The following is a 14,889-nucleotide window of genomic DNA, read 5'->3' as shown; positions in this document are numbered from 1 at the left end:
ACCACACTTGGAGCACTGGGCACAGTTCTGGTCTCCATATACTTTGGTTAGACCACACTTGGAGCACTGTGCACGGTTCTGGTCTCCATATACCTTGGTTAGAACACACCTGGAGCACTGGGCACAATTCTGGTCTCCATATACCTTGGTTAGACCACACTTGGAGCACTGCGCACAGTTCTGGTCTCCATATACCTTTGTTAGGCCACACTTGGAGCACTGTGCACAGTTCTGGTCTCCATATACCTTGTTTAGACCACACTTGGAGCACTGTGCACAGTTCTGGTCTCCATATATGTTGTTTATACCACACTTGGAGCATTGGGCACAGTTCTGGTCTCCATTTACCTTGGTTAGACCACACTTGGAGCACTGGGCACAGTTCTGGTCTCCATATACCTTGTTTAGACCACACTTGGAGCACTGGGCACAGTTCTGGTCTCCATATACCTTGGTTATTCCACACTTGGAGCACTGGGCACAGTTCTGGTCTCCATATACCTTGTTTAGACCACACTTGGAGCACTGTGCACAGTTCTGGTCTTCATATACCTTGGTTAAGCCACACTTGGAGCACTGTGCACATCTCTGGTCTCCATATACATTGGTTAGACCACACTTGGAGCACTCTGCACAGTTCTGGTCTCCATATACCTTGGTTAGACCACACTTGGAGCATTGTGCACAGTTCTGGTCTCCATATACCTTGGTTAGACCACACTTGGAGCACTGTGCACAGTTCTGGTCTCTATATACCTTGGTTAGACCACACTTGGAGCACTGTGCACAGTTCTAGTCTCCATGCACCTTGTTTAGACCACACTTGGCACACTGTGCACAGTTCAGGTCTCCATATACCTTGGTTAGACCACACTTGGAGAATTGTGCACAGTTCTGTCCTTCATATATCTTGGTTAGACCACACTTGGAGAACTGTGCACAGTTCTGGCCTCCATGTACCTTGGTTAGACCACACTTGGAGCACTGTGGACAATTCTGGTCTCCATATACCTTTGTTAGACCACATTTGGAGCACTGTGCACAGTTCTGGTCTCCATATACCTTGGTTAGACCACAGTTGGAACACTGTGCACAGTTCTGGTCTCCACATACCTTGATTGGACCACACTCGGAAATGAGCTCGCAGGTGACTGATTAGTCCAATGCGGGACCTACAGTCTCTGTCACAGGTGGGGCAGACGGTGGTTGAAGGGGCGGGTGGGTGGGGTGCTTGGGTTGACGTGCGCTCCTTGCGCTGCCTGCGCTTGGCTTCCGCTTGCTCCCGGAGAAGAGACTCGAGGTGTTCGGCGCCTTCCCGGATACTTCTCCTCCACTTTGTGCGGTCTTGGGCCAGAAGTTCCCAGATGTCGGTGGGGATGTTACACTTTTTCAAGGAGGCTTTGAGGGTGTCCTTGAAACGTTTCCTCTGCCCACCTGGGGCTCTCTTGCCGTGCCGGAGCTCCGAGTAGAGCGCTTGTTTTGGGAGTCTCGTATCGGGCATGCGGACAATGTGACCTGTCCATCGGAGCTGATTGAGCGTGGTCAAAGCTTCGATGCTGGGGATAAATCCAATAAGGAATTCAGGAGAAACTTCTTGACCCAGAGAGTGGTGAGAATGTGGAATTCGCTACCACAGGGAGTGGTGGAGGCGAATAGTATAGATGCATTTCAGGGGAAGCAAGATAAGCACACGAGGGAGAAAGGAATAGAAGGACATGTTGATGGGGTGAGATGAAGAGGGGTGGCCTGTTTCTGTGCTGTGAATTCTATGTTAATTCCACGTGTTGTCCAATTACCCCTCTCACAGTGGGGTTGGGGTTGCACAGTGCCCGTAACTTGCCAGGGACACGAGCAGGAACTTTAAATAAAGACGTCCCGAATGTAAACCCTGTCTGTTTCCTCTCTCTAGGTGATGACGACGGCCGCGTGAGTTACGTCAACCTGGGTAAGTGCCGGGCGCTGGCTGCGACACCACCATTTTGTGGAGGTGACGCGGGCCGCCATTTTATAGTGTGACGCGGGCCGCCATTTTGTGGCATAACGTGGGCCGCCATCTCGTGGCGTGATGTGGGCCGCCATTTTGTGGCGTGATGTGGGCCGCCATTTTGTGGCATAACGTGGGCCGCCATTTTGTGGCATAATGTGGGCCGCCATTTTGTGGTGTGATGTGGGCCGCCATTTTGTGGCGTGATGTGGGCAGCCATTTTGAGGCGTGATGTGGGCCGCCATTTTGTGGCGTGATGTGGGCCGCCATTTTGTGGCGTAATGTGGGCCGCCATTTTGTGGCGTGACACGTGCTGTACAGCGATAGGTGGGAGGGAGCTGGGGAGAGGGAGAAGGTGACAAAATCTAACGGACAGGCAGGTCGCAGAACCCCAGCACAGTGCCAGCAACTGACTGAAGTCACATGGGGCATGGCGAGTGGGCAGGGCAGGCATAGATGAGGGGCTGGGACTGGGAAGAGTTATTGTTCAAAGTCAGCTAAATGGGGTTTTGAGTGTGGGGCAGTGGGATTAGTTTGGGGATTGATACAGGGTATGGGGAGAGAGCGGGGCAGTGGGATTATTTTGGGGATTGATACAGGGCTATGGGGAGAGAACGGGGAAGTCGGATGAGATTGGGGTTGATACAGGGCTATGGGGAGAGAGCAGGGCATGGGATCAGTTTGGGGATTGATACAGGGCTCTGGGGAGGGAGCGGGGCAGTGGGATTAATTTTGGGATTGATAAAGGGCTATGGGGAGAGAGCGGGGCATGGGACCAGTTTGGGGAATGATACACGGTAATGGGGAGAGAGCGGGGCAGTGGGATTAGTTTGGGATTGATACAGGGCTATGGGGAGAGAGCGGGGCAGTGGGATTAGTTTGGGGATTGATACAGGGCTATGGGGAGAGAGCGGGGCAGTGGGATCAGTTTGGGGATCAATACAGGGCTATGGGGAGAGAGCAGGTCAGTGTGATTAGTTTGGGGATTGATACAGGGCTATGGGGAGAGAGCGGGGCATGGGATCAGTTTGGGGACTGATCCACGGTAATGGGGAGAGAGCGGGGCAGTGGGATTAGTTGGGATTGATACAGGGCTATGGGGAGAGAGCGGGGCAGTGGGATTAGTTTGGGGATTGATACAGGGCTATGGGGAGAGAGCGGGGCAGTGGGATCAGTTTGGGGATCGATACAGGGCTATGGGGAGAGAGCAGGTCAGTGTGATTAGTTTGGGGATTGATACAGGGCTATGGGGAGAGAGCGGGGCAGTGGGATTAGTTTGGGGATTGATACACGGTATTGGGGAGAGAGCAAGGCAGTGGGATTAGTTTGGGATTGATACAGGGCTATGGCGAGAGAGCGGGGCAGTGGGATCAGTTTGGGGATCGATACAGGGCTATGGGGAGAGAGCAAGTCAGTGTGATTAGTTTGGGGATTGATACAGGGCTATGGGCAGAGAGCGGGGCATGGGATCAGTTTGGGGACTGATCCACGGTAATGGGGAGAGAGCGGGGCAGTGGGATTAGTTTGGGATTGATACAGGGCTATGGGGAGACAGCGGGGCAGTGGGATTAGTTTGGGGATTGATACAGGGCTATGGGGAGAGAGCGGGGCAGTGGGATCAGTTTGGGGATCGATACAGGGCTATGGGGAGAGAGCAGGTCAGTGTGATTAGTTTGGGGATTGACACAGGGCTATGGGGAGAGAGCGGGGCAGTGGGATTAGTTTGGGGATTGATACACTGTATTGGGGAGAGAGCGAGGCAGTGGGATTAGTTTGGGATTGATACAGGGCTATGGGGAGAGAGCGGGGCAGTGGGATTAGTTTGGGGATTGATACAGGGTAATGGGGAGAGAGCGGGGCAGTGGGATTAGTTTGGGGATTGATACAGGACTATGGGGAGAGAGCGGGGCAGTGGGATTAGTTGGGGAATGTTACAGGGCTATGGGGAGAGAGCGGGTCAGTGGGAATAGATTGGGGATTGATACAGGGCTATGGGGAGAGAGCGGGTCAGTGGGATTAGATGGGGAATGATACAGGGCTATGGGGAGAGAGCGGGTCAGTGGGATTAGTTTGGGGATTGATACAGGGCTATGGGGAGAGAGCGGGGCAGTGAGATTAGTTTGGGGAATGACACAGGGCTATGGGGAGAGAGCGGGGCAGTGAGATTAGTTTGGGGAATGATACAGGGCTATGGGGAGAGAGCGGGGCAGTGGGATTAATTTGGGGAATGATACAGGGCTATGGGGGGAGAGCAAGGCAGTGGGATTAGTTTGGGGATTGATACAAAGGCTATGGGGAGAGAGCAGGGCAGTGGGATTAGTTTGGGTTTGATACAGGGCTATGGGGAGAGAATGGGGCAGTGTGATTAGTTTGGGGATTGATACAGGTCTATGAGGAGAGAGCAGTCCTGTGGGATTAGTTTGGGGATTGATAAAGGGCTATGGGGATAGAGCGGGACAGTGTGATTAGTTTGGGGATTGATACAGGGCTATGGGGAGAGAGCGGGGCAGTGGGATTAGTTTGGGGATTGATACAGGGCTATGGGGAGAGAGCGGGGTAGTGGAATTAGTTTGGGGATTGATACAGGGCTGTGGGTAGAGAGCGGGGCAGTGGGATCAGTTTGGGGATTGATACAGGGCTATCGGGAGAGAGCGGGGCAGTGGGATTAGTTTGGGGATTGATCCAGGGCTATGGGGGAGAGCGGGGCAGTGGGATTAGTTTGGGGTTGATACAGGGCTATGGGGAGAGAGCGGGGCAGCGGGATTGGTTTGTGGATTGATACAGGGCTATGGGGAGAGAGCGGGGCAATGGGATTAGTTGGGGATTGATACAGGGCTATGGCGAGAAAGAGCGGGGCAGTGGGATCAGTTTGGGGATTGATACAGGGCTACGGGGAGAGAGCGGGGCAGTGGGATTAGTTTGGGGATTGATACAGGGCTATGGGGAGAGAGCGGGGCAGTGGGATCGTTTTGGGGATTGATAAAGGGCTATGGGGAGAGAGCGGGGCAGTGGGATTAGTTTGGGATTGATACAGGGCTATGGGGAGAGAGCCGGGCCATGGGATTAGTTTGGGGTTTGATATAGTGCTATGGGGAGAGAGCGGGGCAATGAGATTAGTTTGGGGTTTGATACAGGGCTATGGGGAGAGAGCAGGGCAGTGGGATTAGTTTGGGATTGATACAGGGCTATGGGGAGAGAGCGGGGCAGTGGGATTAGTTTGGGGATTGATACAGGGCTATGGGGAGAGAGCGGGGCAGTGGGATTAGTTTGGGGATTGATACGGGGCTATGGGGAGAGAGCGGGGCAGTGGGATTAGTTTGGGGATTGATACAGGTCTATGGGGAGAGAGCGGGGCAGTGGGATTAGTTTGGGTTTGATACAGGGCTATGGGGAGAGAGCGGGGTAGTGGGATTATTTTGGGGATTGATACAGGGCTATGGCGAGAGAGCGGGGCAGTGGGATTAGTTTGGGGATTGATACAGGGCTATGGCGAGAGAGCTGGGCAGTGGGATTAGTTTGGGGATTGATACAGGGCTATGGCGAGAGAGCGGGGCCATGGGATTAGTTTGGGGATTGATACAGGGCTATGGGGAGTGAGCAGGGCAGTGGGATTAGTTTGGGATTGACACAGGGCTATGGGGAGAGAGCGGGGCCGTGGGATTAGTTTGGGATTGGTACAGGGCTATGGGGAGATAGCGGGGCAGTGGGATTAGTTGGAGATTGCTCCAGGGCTTTGGGGAGAGAGCAGGGCAGTGGGATTAGTTTGGGGATAGATACAGGGCTATGGGGAGAGAGCGGGGCAGTGAGATTAGTTTGTGGATTGATACAGGGCTATGGGGAGTGAACGGGGCAGTGGGATTCGTTTGGGGATTGATACAGGGCTATGGGGAGAGAGCGGGGCAGTGAGATTAGTTTGGGGTTTGTTACAGGGCTATGGGGAGAGAGCGGGGCAGTGACATTAGTTTGGGGATTGATACAGGGCTATGGGGAGAGAGCGGGGCAGTGGGATTAGTTTGGGTTTTGATACAGGGCTATGGGGAGAGAGCGGGGCAGTGGGATTAGTTTGGGGATGGATACAGGGCTATGGCGAGAGAGCAGGGCAGTGGGATTAGTTTGGGATTGATACAGGGCTATGGGGAGAGAGTGGGGCAGTGTGATTAGTTGGAGATTGATACAGGGCTATGGGGATAGAGCGGGACAGTGTGATTAGTTTGGGGGTTGATACAGGGCTATGGGGAGAGAGCGGGGCTGTAGGATTAGTTGGGGATTGATACAGCGCTACCGGGAGGGGGCGGGGCAGTGGGATTAGTTTGGGGATTGATACAGGGCTATGGGGAGAGAGCGGGGCAGTGGGATTAGTTTGGGGATTGATACAGGGCTATGGGGAGAGAGCGGGGCAGTGGGATTAGTTTGGGGATTGATACAGGGCTAAGGGGAGAGAGCGGGGTAGTGGAATTAGTTTGGGGATTGATACAGGGCTGTGGGTAGAGAGCGGGGCAGTAGGATCAGTTTGGGGATTGATACAGGGCTATCGGGAGAGAGCGGGGCAGTGGGATTAGTTTGGGGATTGATCCAGGGCTATGGGGGGAGCGGGGCAGTGGGATTAGTTTGGGGTTGATACAGGGCTATGGGGAGAGAGCGGGGCAGTGGGATCATTTTGGGGATTGATACAGGGCTATGGTGACAGAGCGGGGCAGTGGGATTAGTTTGGGATTGATACAGGGCTATGGGGAGAGAGCCGGGCCATGGGATTAGTTTGGGGATTGATATAGTGCGATGGGGAGAGAGCGGGGCAGAGAGGTTAGTTTGGGGTTTGATACAGGGCTATGGGGAAAGAGCAGGGCAGTGGGATTAGTTTGGGATTGATACAGGGCTATGGGGAGAGAGCGGGGCCATGGGATTAGTTTGGGGATTGATACAGGGCTATGGGGAGTGAGCGGGGCAGTGGGATTAGTTTGGGATTGATACAGGGCTATGGGGAGAGAGCGGGGCCGTGGGATTCGTTTGGGATTGGTACAGGGCTATGGGGAGATAGCGGGGCAGTGGGATTAGTTGGAGATTGCTCCAGGGCTTTGGGGAGAGAGCAGGGCAGTGGGATTAGTTTGGGGATAGAAACAGGGCTATTGGGAGAGAGCGGGGCGGTGGGATTAGTTTGGGAATTGATATAGGACTATGGGGAGAGAGCGCGGCAGTGAGATTAGTTTGTGGATTGATACAGGGCTATGGGGAGAGAGCGGGGCAGTGGGATTAGTTTGGGGATTGATACACGGCTATGGGGAGAGAGCGGGGCAGTGAGATTAGTTTGGGGTTTGATACAGGGGTATGGGGAGAGAGCGGGGCTGTGACATTAGTTTGGGGATTGATACAGGGCTATGGGGAGAGAGCGGGGCAGCGGGATTAGTTTGGGGATTGATACAGGGCTATGGGGAGAGAGCGGGGCAGTGGGATTAGTTTGGGGATGGATACAGGACTATGGGGAGTGAGCGGGGCAGTGGGATTAGTTTGGGATTGATACAGGGCTATGGGGAGAGAGCGGGGCCGTGGGATTAGTTTGGGATTGGTACAGGGCTATGGGGAGATAGCGGGGCAGTGGGATTAGTTGGAGATTGCTCCAGGGCTTTGGGGAGAGAGCAGGGCACTGGGATTAGTTTGGGGATAGATACAGCGTTATGGGGAGAGAGCGGGGCAGTGGGATTAGTTTGGGGATTGATATAGGACTATGGGGAGAGAGCGGGGCAGTGAGATTAGTTTGTGGATTGATACAGGGCTATGGGGAGAGAGCGGGGCAGTGGGATTCGTTTGGGGATTGATACAGGGCTATGGGGAGAGAGCGGGGCAGTGAGATTAGTTTGGGGTTTGATACAGGGCTATGGGGAGAGAGCGGGGCAGTGACATTAGTTTGGGGATTGATACAGGGCTATGGGGAGAGAGCGGGGCAGTGGGATTAGTTTGGGGATTGATACAGGGCTATGGGGAGAGAGCGGGGCAGTGGGATTAGTTTGGGGATGGATACAGGGCTATGGGGAGAGAGCAGGGCAGTGGGATTAGTTTGGGATTGATACAGGGCTATGGGGAGAGAGCGGGGCAGTGTGGTTAGTTGGAGATTGATACAGGGCTATGGGGATAGAGCGGAACAGTGTGATTAGTTTGGGGGTTGATACAGGGCTATGGGGAGAGAGCGGGGCTGTAGGATTAGTTGGGGATTGATACAGTGCTACGGGGAGGGAGCGGGGCAGTGGGACTAGTTTGGGGATTGATACAGGGCTATGGGGAGAGAGCGGGGCAGTGGGATTAGTTTGGGGATTGATACAGGGCTATGGGGAGAGAGCGGGGCAGTGGGATTAGTTTGGGGATTGATACAGGGCTATGGGGAGAGAGCGGGGTAGTGGAGTTAGTTTGGGGATTGATACAGGGCTGTGGGTAGAGTGCGGGGCAGTAGGATCAGTTTGGGGATTGATACAGGGCTATCGGGAGAGAGAGGGGCTGTGGAATTAGTTTGGGGATTGATCCAGGGCTATGGGGAGAGAGCGGGGCAGTGGGATTAGTTTGGGATTGATACAGGGCTATGGGGAGAGAGCCGGGCCATGGGATTAGTTTGGGGATTGATACACGGCTATGGGGAGAGAGTGGTGCAGTGGGATTAGTTTGGGGTTTGATACAGGGCTATGGGGAGAGAGCGGGGCAGTGAGATTAGTTTGGGGTTTGATACAGGGCTATGGGGAGAGAGCAGGGCAGTGGGATTAGTTTGGGGTTTGATACAGGGCTATGGGGAGAGAGCAGGGCAGTGGGATTAGTTTGGGATTGATACAGGGCTATGGGGAGAGAGCGGGGCAGTGGGATTAGTTTGGGGATTGATACAGGGCTATGGGGAGAGAGCGGGGCAGTGGGATTAGTTTGGGGATTGATACAGGGCTATGGGGAGAGAGCGGGCAGTGGGATAAGTTTGGGATTGATTCAGGGCTATGGGGAGAGAGCGGGGCAGTGTGATTAGTTTGGGATTGATACAGGGCTATGGGGAGAGAGCGCGTCAGTGGGATTAGTTTGGGAATTGATATTGGGCTATGGGGAGAGAGCGGGGCACTGTGATTAGTTTGGAGATTGATACAGGGCTATGGGGAGAGAGCAGGGCAGTGGGATTAGTTTGGGTTTGATACAGGGCTATGGGGAGAGAGCGGGGCTGTGGGATTAGTTTGGGGATTGATACAGGGCTGTGGGTAGAGAGCGGGGCAGTAGGATCAGTTTGGGGATTGATACAGGGCTATCGGGAGAGAGCGGGGCAGTGGGATTAGTTTGGGGATTGATCCAGGGCTATGGGGGGACCGGGGCAGTGGGATTAGTTTGGGGTTGATACAGGGCTATGGGGAGAGAGCGGGGCAGTGGGATCATTTTGGGGTTTGATACAGGGCTATGGGGAAAGAGCAGGGCAGTGGGATTAGTTTGGGATTGATACAGGGCTATGGGGAGAGAGCGGGGCCATGGGATTAGTTTGGGGATTGATACAGGGCTATGGGGAGTGAGCGGGGCAGTGGGATTAGTTTGGGATTGATACAGAGCTATGGGGAGAGAGCGGGGCCGTGGGATTCGTTTGGGATTGGTACAGGGCTATGGGGAGATAGCGGGGCGGTGGGATTAGTTGGAGATTGCTCCAGGGCTATGGGGAGAGAGCGGGGCGGTGGGATTAGTTTGGGGATTGATAAAGGACTATGGGGAGAGAGCGCGGCAGTGAGATTAGTTTGTGGATTGATACAGGGCTATGGGGAGAGAGCGGGGCAGTGGGATTAGTTTGGGGATTGATACAGGGCTATGGGGAGAGAGCGGGGCAGTGAGATTAGTTTGGGGTTTGATACAGGGGTATGGGGAGAGAGCGGGGCTGTGACATTAGTTTGGGGATTGATACAGGGCTATGGGGAGAGAGCGGGGCAGTGGGATTAGTTTGGGGATTGATACAGGGCTATGGGGAGAGAGCGGGGCAGTGGGATTAGTTTGGGGATGGATACAGGACTATGGGGAGTGAGCGGGGCAGTGGGATTAGTTTGGGGATTGATACAGGACTATGGGGAGAGAGCGGGGCAGTGGGATTAGTTGGGGAATGTTACAGGGCTATGGGGAGAGAGCGGGTCAGTGGGAATAGATTGGGGATTGATACAGGGCTATGGGGAGAGAGCGGGTCAGTGGGATTAGATGGGGAATGATACAGGGCTATGGGGAGAGAGCGGGTCAGTGGGATTAGTTTGGGGATTGATACAGGGCTATGGGGAGAGAGCGGGGCAGTGAGATTAGTTTGGGGAATGACACAGGGCTATGGGGAGAGAGCGGGGCAGTGAGATTAGTTTGGGGAATGATACAGGGCTATGGGGAGAGAGCGGGGCAGTGGGATTAATTTGGGGAATGATACAGGGCTATGGGGGGAGAGCAAGGCAGTGGGATTAGTTTGGGGATTGATACAAAGGCTATGGGGAGAGAGCAGGGCAGTGGGATTAGTTTGGGTTTGATACAGGGCTATGGGGAGAGAATGGGGCAGTGTGATTAGTTTGGGGATTGATACAGGTCTATGAGGAGAGAGCAGTCCTGTGGGATTAGTTTGGGGATTGATAAAGGGCTATGGGGATAGAGCGGGACAGTGTGATTAGTTTGGGGATTGATACAGGGCTATGGGGAGAGAGCGGGGCAGTGGGATTAGTTTGGGGATTGATACAGGGCTATGGGGAGAGAGCGGGGTAGTGGAATTAGTTTGGGGATTGATACAGGGCTGTGGGTAGAGAGCGGGGCAGTGGGATCAGTTTGGGGATTGATACAGGGCTATCGGGAGAGAGCGGGGCAGTGGGATTAGTTTGGGGATTGATCCAGGGCTATGGGGGAGAGCGGGGCAGTGGGATTAGTTTGGGGTTGATACAGGGCTATGGGGAGAGAGCGGGGCAGCGGGATTGGTTTGTGGATTGATACAGGGCTATGGGGAGAGAGCGGGGCAATGGGATTAGTTGGGGATTGATACAGGGCTATGGCGAGAAAGAGCGGGGCAGTGGGATCAGTTTGGGGATTGATACAGGGCTACGGGGAGAGAGCGGGGCAGTGGGATTAGTTTGGGGATTGATACAGGGCTATGGGGAGAGAGCGGGGCAGTGGGATCGTTTTGGGGATTGATAAAGGGCTATGGGGAGAGAGCGGGGCAGTGGGATTAGTTTGGGATTGATACAGGGCTATGGGGAGAGAGCCGGGCCATGGGATTAGTTTGGGGTTTGATATAGTGCTATGGGGAGAGAGCGGGGCAATGAGATTAGTTTGGGGTTTGATACAGGGCTATGGGGAGAGAGCAGGGCAGTGGGATTAGTTTGGGATTGATACAGGGCTATGGGGAGAGAGCGGGGCAGTGGGATTAGTTTGGGGATTGATACAGGGCTATGGGGAGAGAGCGGGGCAGTGGGATTAGTTTGGGGATTGATACGGGGCTATGGGGAGAGAGCGGGGCAGTGGGATTAGTTTGGGGATTGATACAGGTCTATGGGGAGAGAGCGGGGCAGTGGGATTAGTTTGGGTTTGATACAGGGCTATGGGGAGAGAGCGGGGTAGTGGGATTATTTTGGGGATTGATACAGGGCTATGGCGAGAGAGCGGGGCAGTGGGATTAGTTTGGGGATTGATACAGGGCTATGGCGAGAGAGCTGGGCAGTGGGATTAGTTTGGGGATTGATACAGGGCTATGGCGAGAGAGCGGGGCCATGGGATTAGTTTGGGGATTGATACAGGGCTATGGGGAGTGAGCAGGGCAGTGGGATTAGTTTGGGATTGACACAGGGCTATGGGGAGAGAGCGGGGCCGTGGGATTAGTTTGGGATTGGTACAGGGCTATGGGGAGATAGCGGGGCAGTGGGATTAGTTGGAGATTGCTCCAGGGCTTTGGGGAGAGAGCAGGGCAGTGGGATTAGTTTGGGGATAGATACAGGGCTATGGGGAGAGAGCGGGGCAGTGAGATTAGTTTGTGGATTGATACAGGGCTATGGGGAGTGAACGGGGCAGTGGGATTCGTTTGGGGATTGATACAGGGCTATGGGGAGAGAGCGGGGCAGTGAGATTAGTTTGGGGTTTGTTACAGGGCTATGGGGAGAGAGCGGGGCAGTGACATTAGTTTGGGGATTGATACAGGGCTATGGGGAGAGAGCGGGGCAGTGGGATTAGTTTGGGTTTTGATACAGGGCTATGGGGAGAGAGCGGGGCAGTGGGATTAGTTTGGGGATGGATACAGGGCTATGGCGAGAGAGCAGGGCAGTGGGATTAGTTTGGGATTGATACAGGGCTATGGGGAGAGAGTGGGGCAGTGTGATTAGTTGGAGATTGATACAGGGCTATGGGGATAGAGCGGGACAGTGTGATTAGTTTGGGGGTTGATACAGGGCTATGGGGAGAGAGCGGGGCTGTAGGATTAGTTGGGGATTGATACAGCGCTACCGGGAGGGGGCGGGGCAGTGGGATTAGTTTGGGGATTGATACAGGGCTATGGGGAGAGAGCGGGGCAGTGGGATTAGTTTGGGGATTGATACAGGGCTATGGGGAGAGAGCGGGGCAGTGGGATTAGTTTGGGGATTGATACAGGGCTAAGGGGAGAGAGCGGGGTAGTGGAATTAGTTTGGGGATTGATACAGGGCTGTGGGTAGAGAGCGGGGCAGTAGGATCAGTTTGGGGATTGATACAGGGCTATCGGGAGAGAGCGGGGCAGTGGGATTAGTTTGGGGATTGATCCAGGGCTATGGGGGGAGCGGGGCAGTGGGATTAGTTTGGGGTTGATACAGGGCTATGGGGAGAGAGCGGGGCAGTGGGATCATTTTGGGGATTGATACAGGGCTATGGTGACAGAGCGGGGCAGTGGGATTAGTTTGGGATTGATACAGGGCTATGGGGAGAGAGCCGGGCCATGGGATTAGTTTGGGGATTGATATAGTGCGATGGGGAGAGAGCGGGGCAGAGAGGTTAGTTTGGGGTTTGATACAGGGCTATGGGGAAAGAGCAGGGCAGTGGGATTAGTTTGGGATTGATACAGGGCTATGGGGAGAGAGCGGGGCCATGGGATTAGTTTGGGGATTGATACAGGGCTATGGGGAGTGAGCGGGGCAGTGGGATTAGTTTGGGATTGATACAGGGCTATGGGGAGAGAGCGGGGCCGTGGGATTCGTTTGGGATTGGTACAGGGCTATGGGGAGATAGCGGGGCAGTGGGATTAGTTGGAGATTGCTCCAGGGCTTTGGGGAGAGAGCAGGGCAGTGGGATTAGTTTGGGGATAGAAACAGGGCTATTGGGAGAGAGCGGGGCGGTGGGATTAGTTTGGGAATTGATATAGGACTATGGGGAGAGAGCGCGGCAGTGAGATTAGTTTGTGGATTGATACAGGGCTATGGGGAGAGAGCGGGGCAGTGGGATTAGTTTGGGGATTGATACACGGCTATGGGGAGAGAGCGGGGCAGTGAGATTAGTTTGGGGTTTGATACAGGGGTATGGGGAGAGAGCGGGGCTGTGACATTAGTTTGGGGATTGATACAGGGCTATGGGGAGAGAGCGGGGCAGCGGGATTAGTTTGGGGATTGATACAGGGCTATGGGGAGAGAGCGGGGCAGTGGGATTAGTTTGGGGATGGATACAGGACTATGGGGAGTGAGCGGGGCAGTGGGATTAGTTTGGGATTGATACAGGGCTATGGGGAGAGAGCGGGGCCGTGGGATTAGTTTGGGATTGGTACAGGGCTATGGGGAGATAGCGGGGCAGTGGGATTAGTTGGAGATTGCTCCAGGGCTTTGGGGAGAGAGCAGGGCACTGGGATTAGTTTGGGGATAGATACAGCGTTATGGGGAGAGAGCGGGGCAGTGGGATTAGTTTGGGGATTGATATAGGACTATGGGGAGAGAGCGGGGCAGTGAGATTAGTTTGTGGATTGATACAGGGCTATGGGGAGAGAGCGGGGCAGTGGGATTCGTTTGGGGATTGATACAGGGCTATGGGGAGAGAGCGGGGCAGTGAGATTAGTTTGGGGTTTGATACAGGGCTATGGGGAGAGAGCGGGGCAGTGACATTAGTTTGGGGATTGATACAGGGCTATGGGGAGAGAGCGGGGCAGTGGGATTAGTTTGGGGATTGATACAGGGCTATGGGGAGAGAGCGGGGCAGTGGGATTAGTTTGGGGATGGATACAGGGCTATGGGGAGAGAGCAGGGCAGTGGGATTAGTTTGGGATTGATACAGGGCTATGGGGAGAGAGCGGGGCAGTGTGGTTAGTTGGAGATTGATACAGGGCTATGGGGATAGAGCGGAACAGTGTGATTAGTTTGGGGGTTGATACAGGGCTATGGGGAGAGAGCGGGGCTGTAGGATTAGTTGGGGATTGATACAGTGCTACGGGGAGGGAGCGGGGCAGTGGGACTAGTTTGGGGATTGATACAGGGCTATGGGGAGAGAGCGGGGCAGTGGGATTAGTTTGGGGATTGATACAGGGCTATGGGGAGAGAGCGGGGCAGTGGGATTAGTTTGGGGATTGATACAGGGCTATGGGGAGAGAGCGGGGTAGTGGAGTTAGTTTGGGGATTGATACAGGGCTGTGGGTAGAGTGCGGGGCAGTAGGATCAGTTTGGGGATTGATACAGGGCTATCGGGAGAGAGAGGGGCTGTGGAATTAGTTTGGGGATTGATCCAGGGCTATGGGGAGAGAGCGGGGCAGTGGGATTAGTTTGGGATTGATACAGGGCTATGGGGAGAGAGCCGGGCCATGGGATTAGTTTGGGGATTGATACAGGGCTATGGGGAGAGAGTGGTGCAGTGGGATTAGTTTGGGGTTTGATACAGGGCTATGGGGAGAGAGCGGGGCAGTGAGATTAGTTTGGGGTTTGATACAGGGCTATGGGGAGAGAGCAGGGCAGTGGGATTAG

At 54.4% G+C, this 14,889-nt stretch overlaps 1 protein-coding gene across 2 annotated transcripts in view; it reads left to right on the top strand.

Moving 5' to 3' along the window:
* Positions 1-14,889, top strand: part of LOC147094863 (uncharacterized) — a 202,585-nt gene that overhangs the window by 80,858 nt on the left and 106,838 nt on the right. For both annotated transcript variants that reach the window (XM_085974473.1, XM_085974471.1), the window contains exon 8: positions 1,910-1,945. In XM_085974473.1, the coding sequence (XP_085830599.1) occupies positions 1,910-1,945 (36 nt within the window). The remainder of the gene's footprint in view (positions 1-1,909; positions 1,946-14,889) is intronic.

Source organism: Somniosus microcephalus, unplaced genomic scaffold (genome assembly GCF_052327205.1).
Source record: "Somniosus microcephalus isolate GS21.2 unplaced genomic scaffold, FLI_Smic_1.0 unresolved_chr1, whole genome shotgun sequence".
In the NCBI taxonomy this organism is placed as follows: Eukaryota; Metazoa; Chordata; class Chondrichthyes; order Squaliformes; family Somniosidae; genus Somniosus; species Somniosus microcephalus.
Note: the sequence above shows the minus strand (reverse complement) of the source record. Positions and strands in the feature narration are given on the sequence as shown.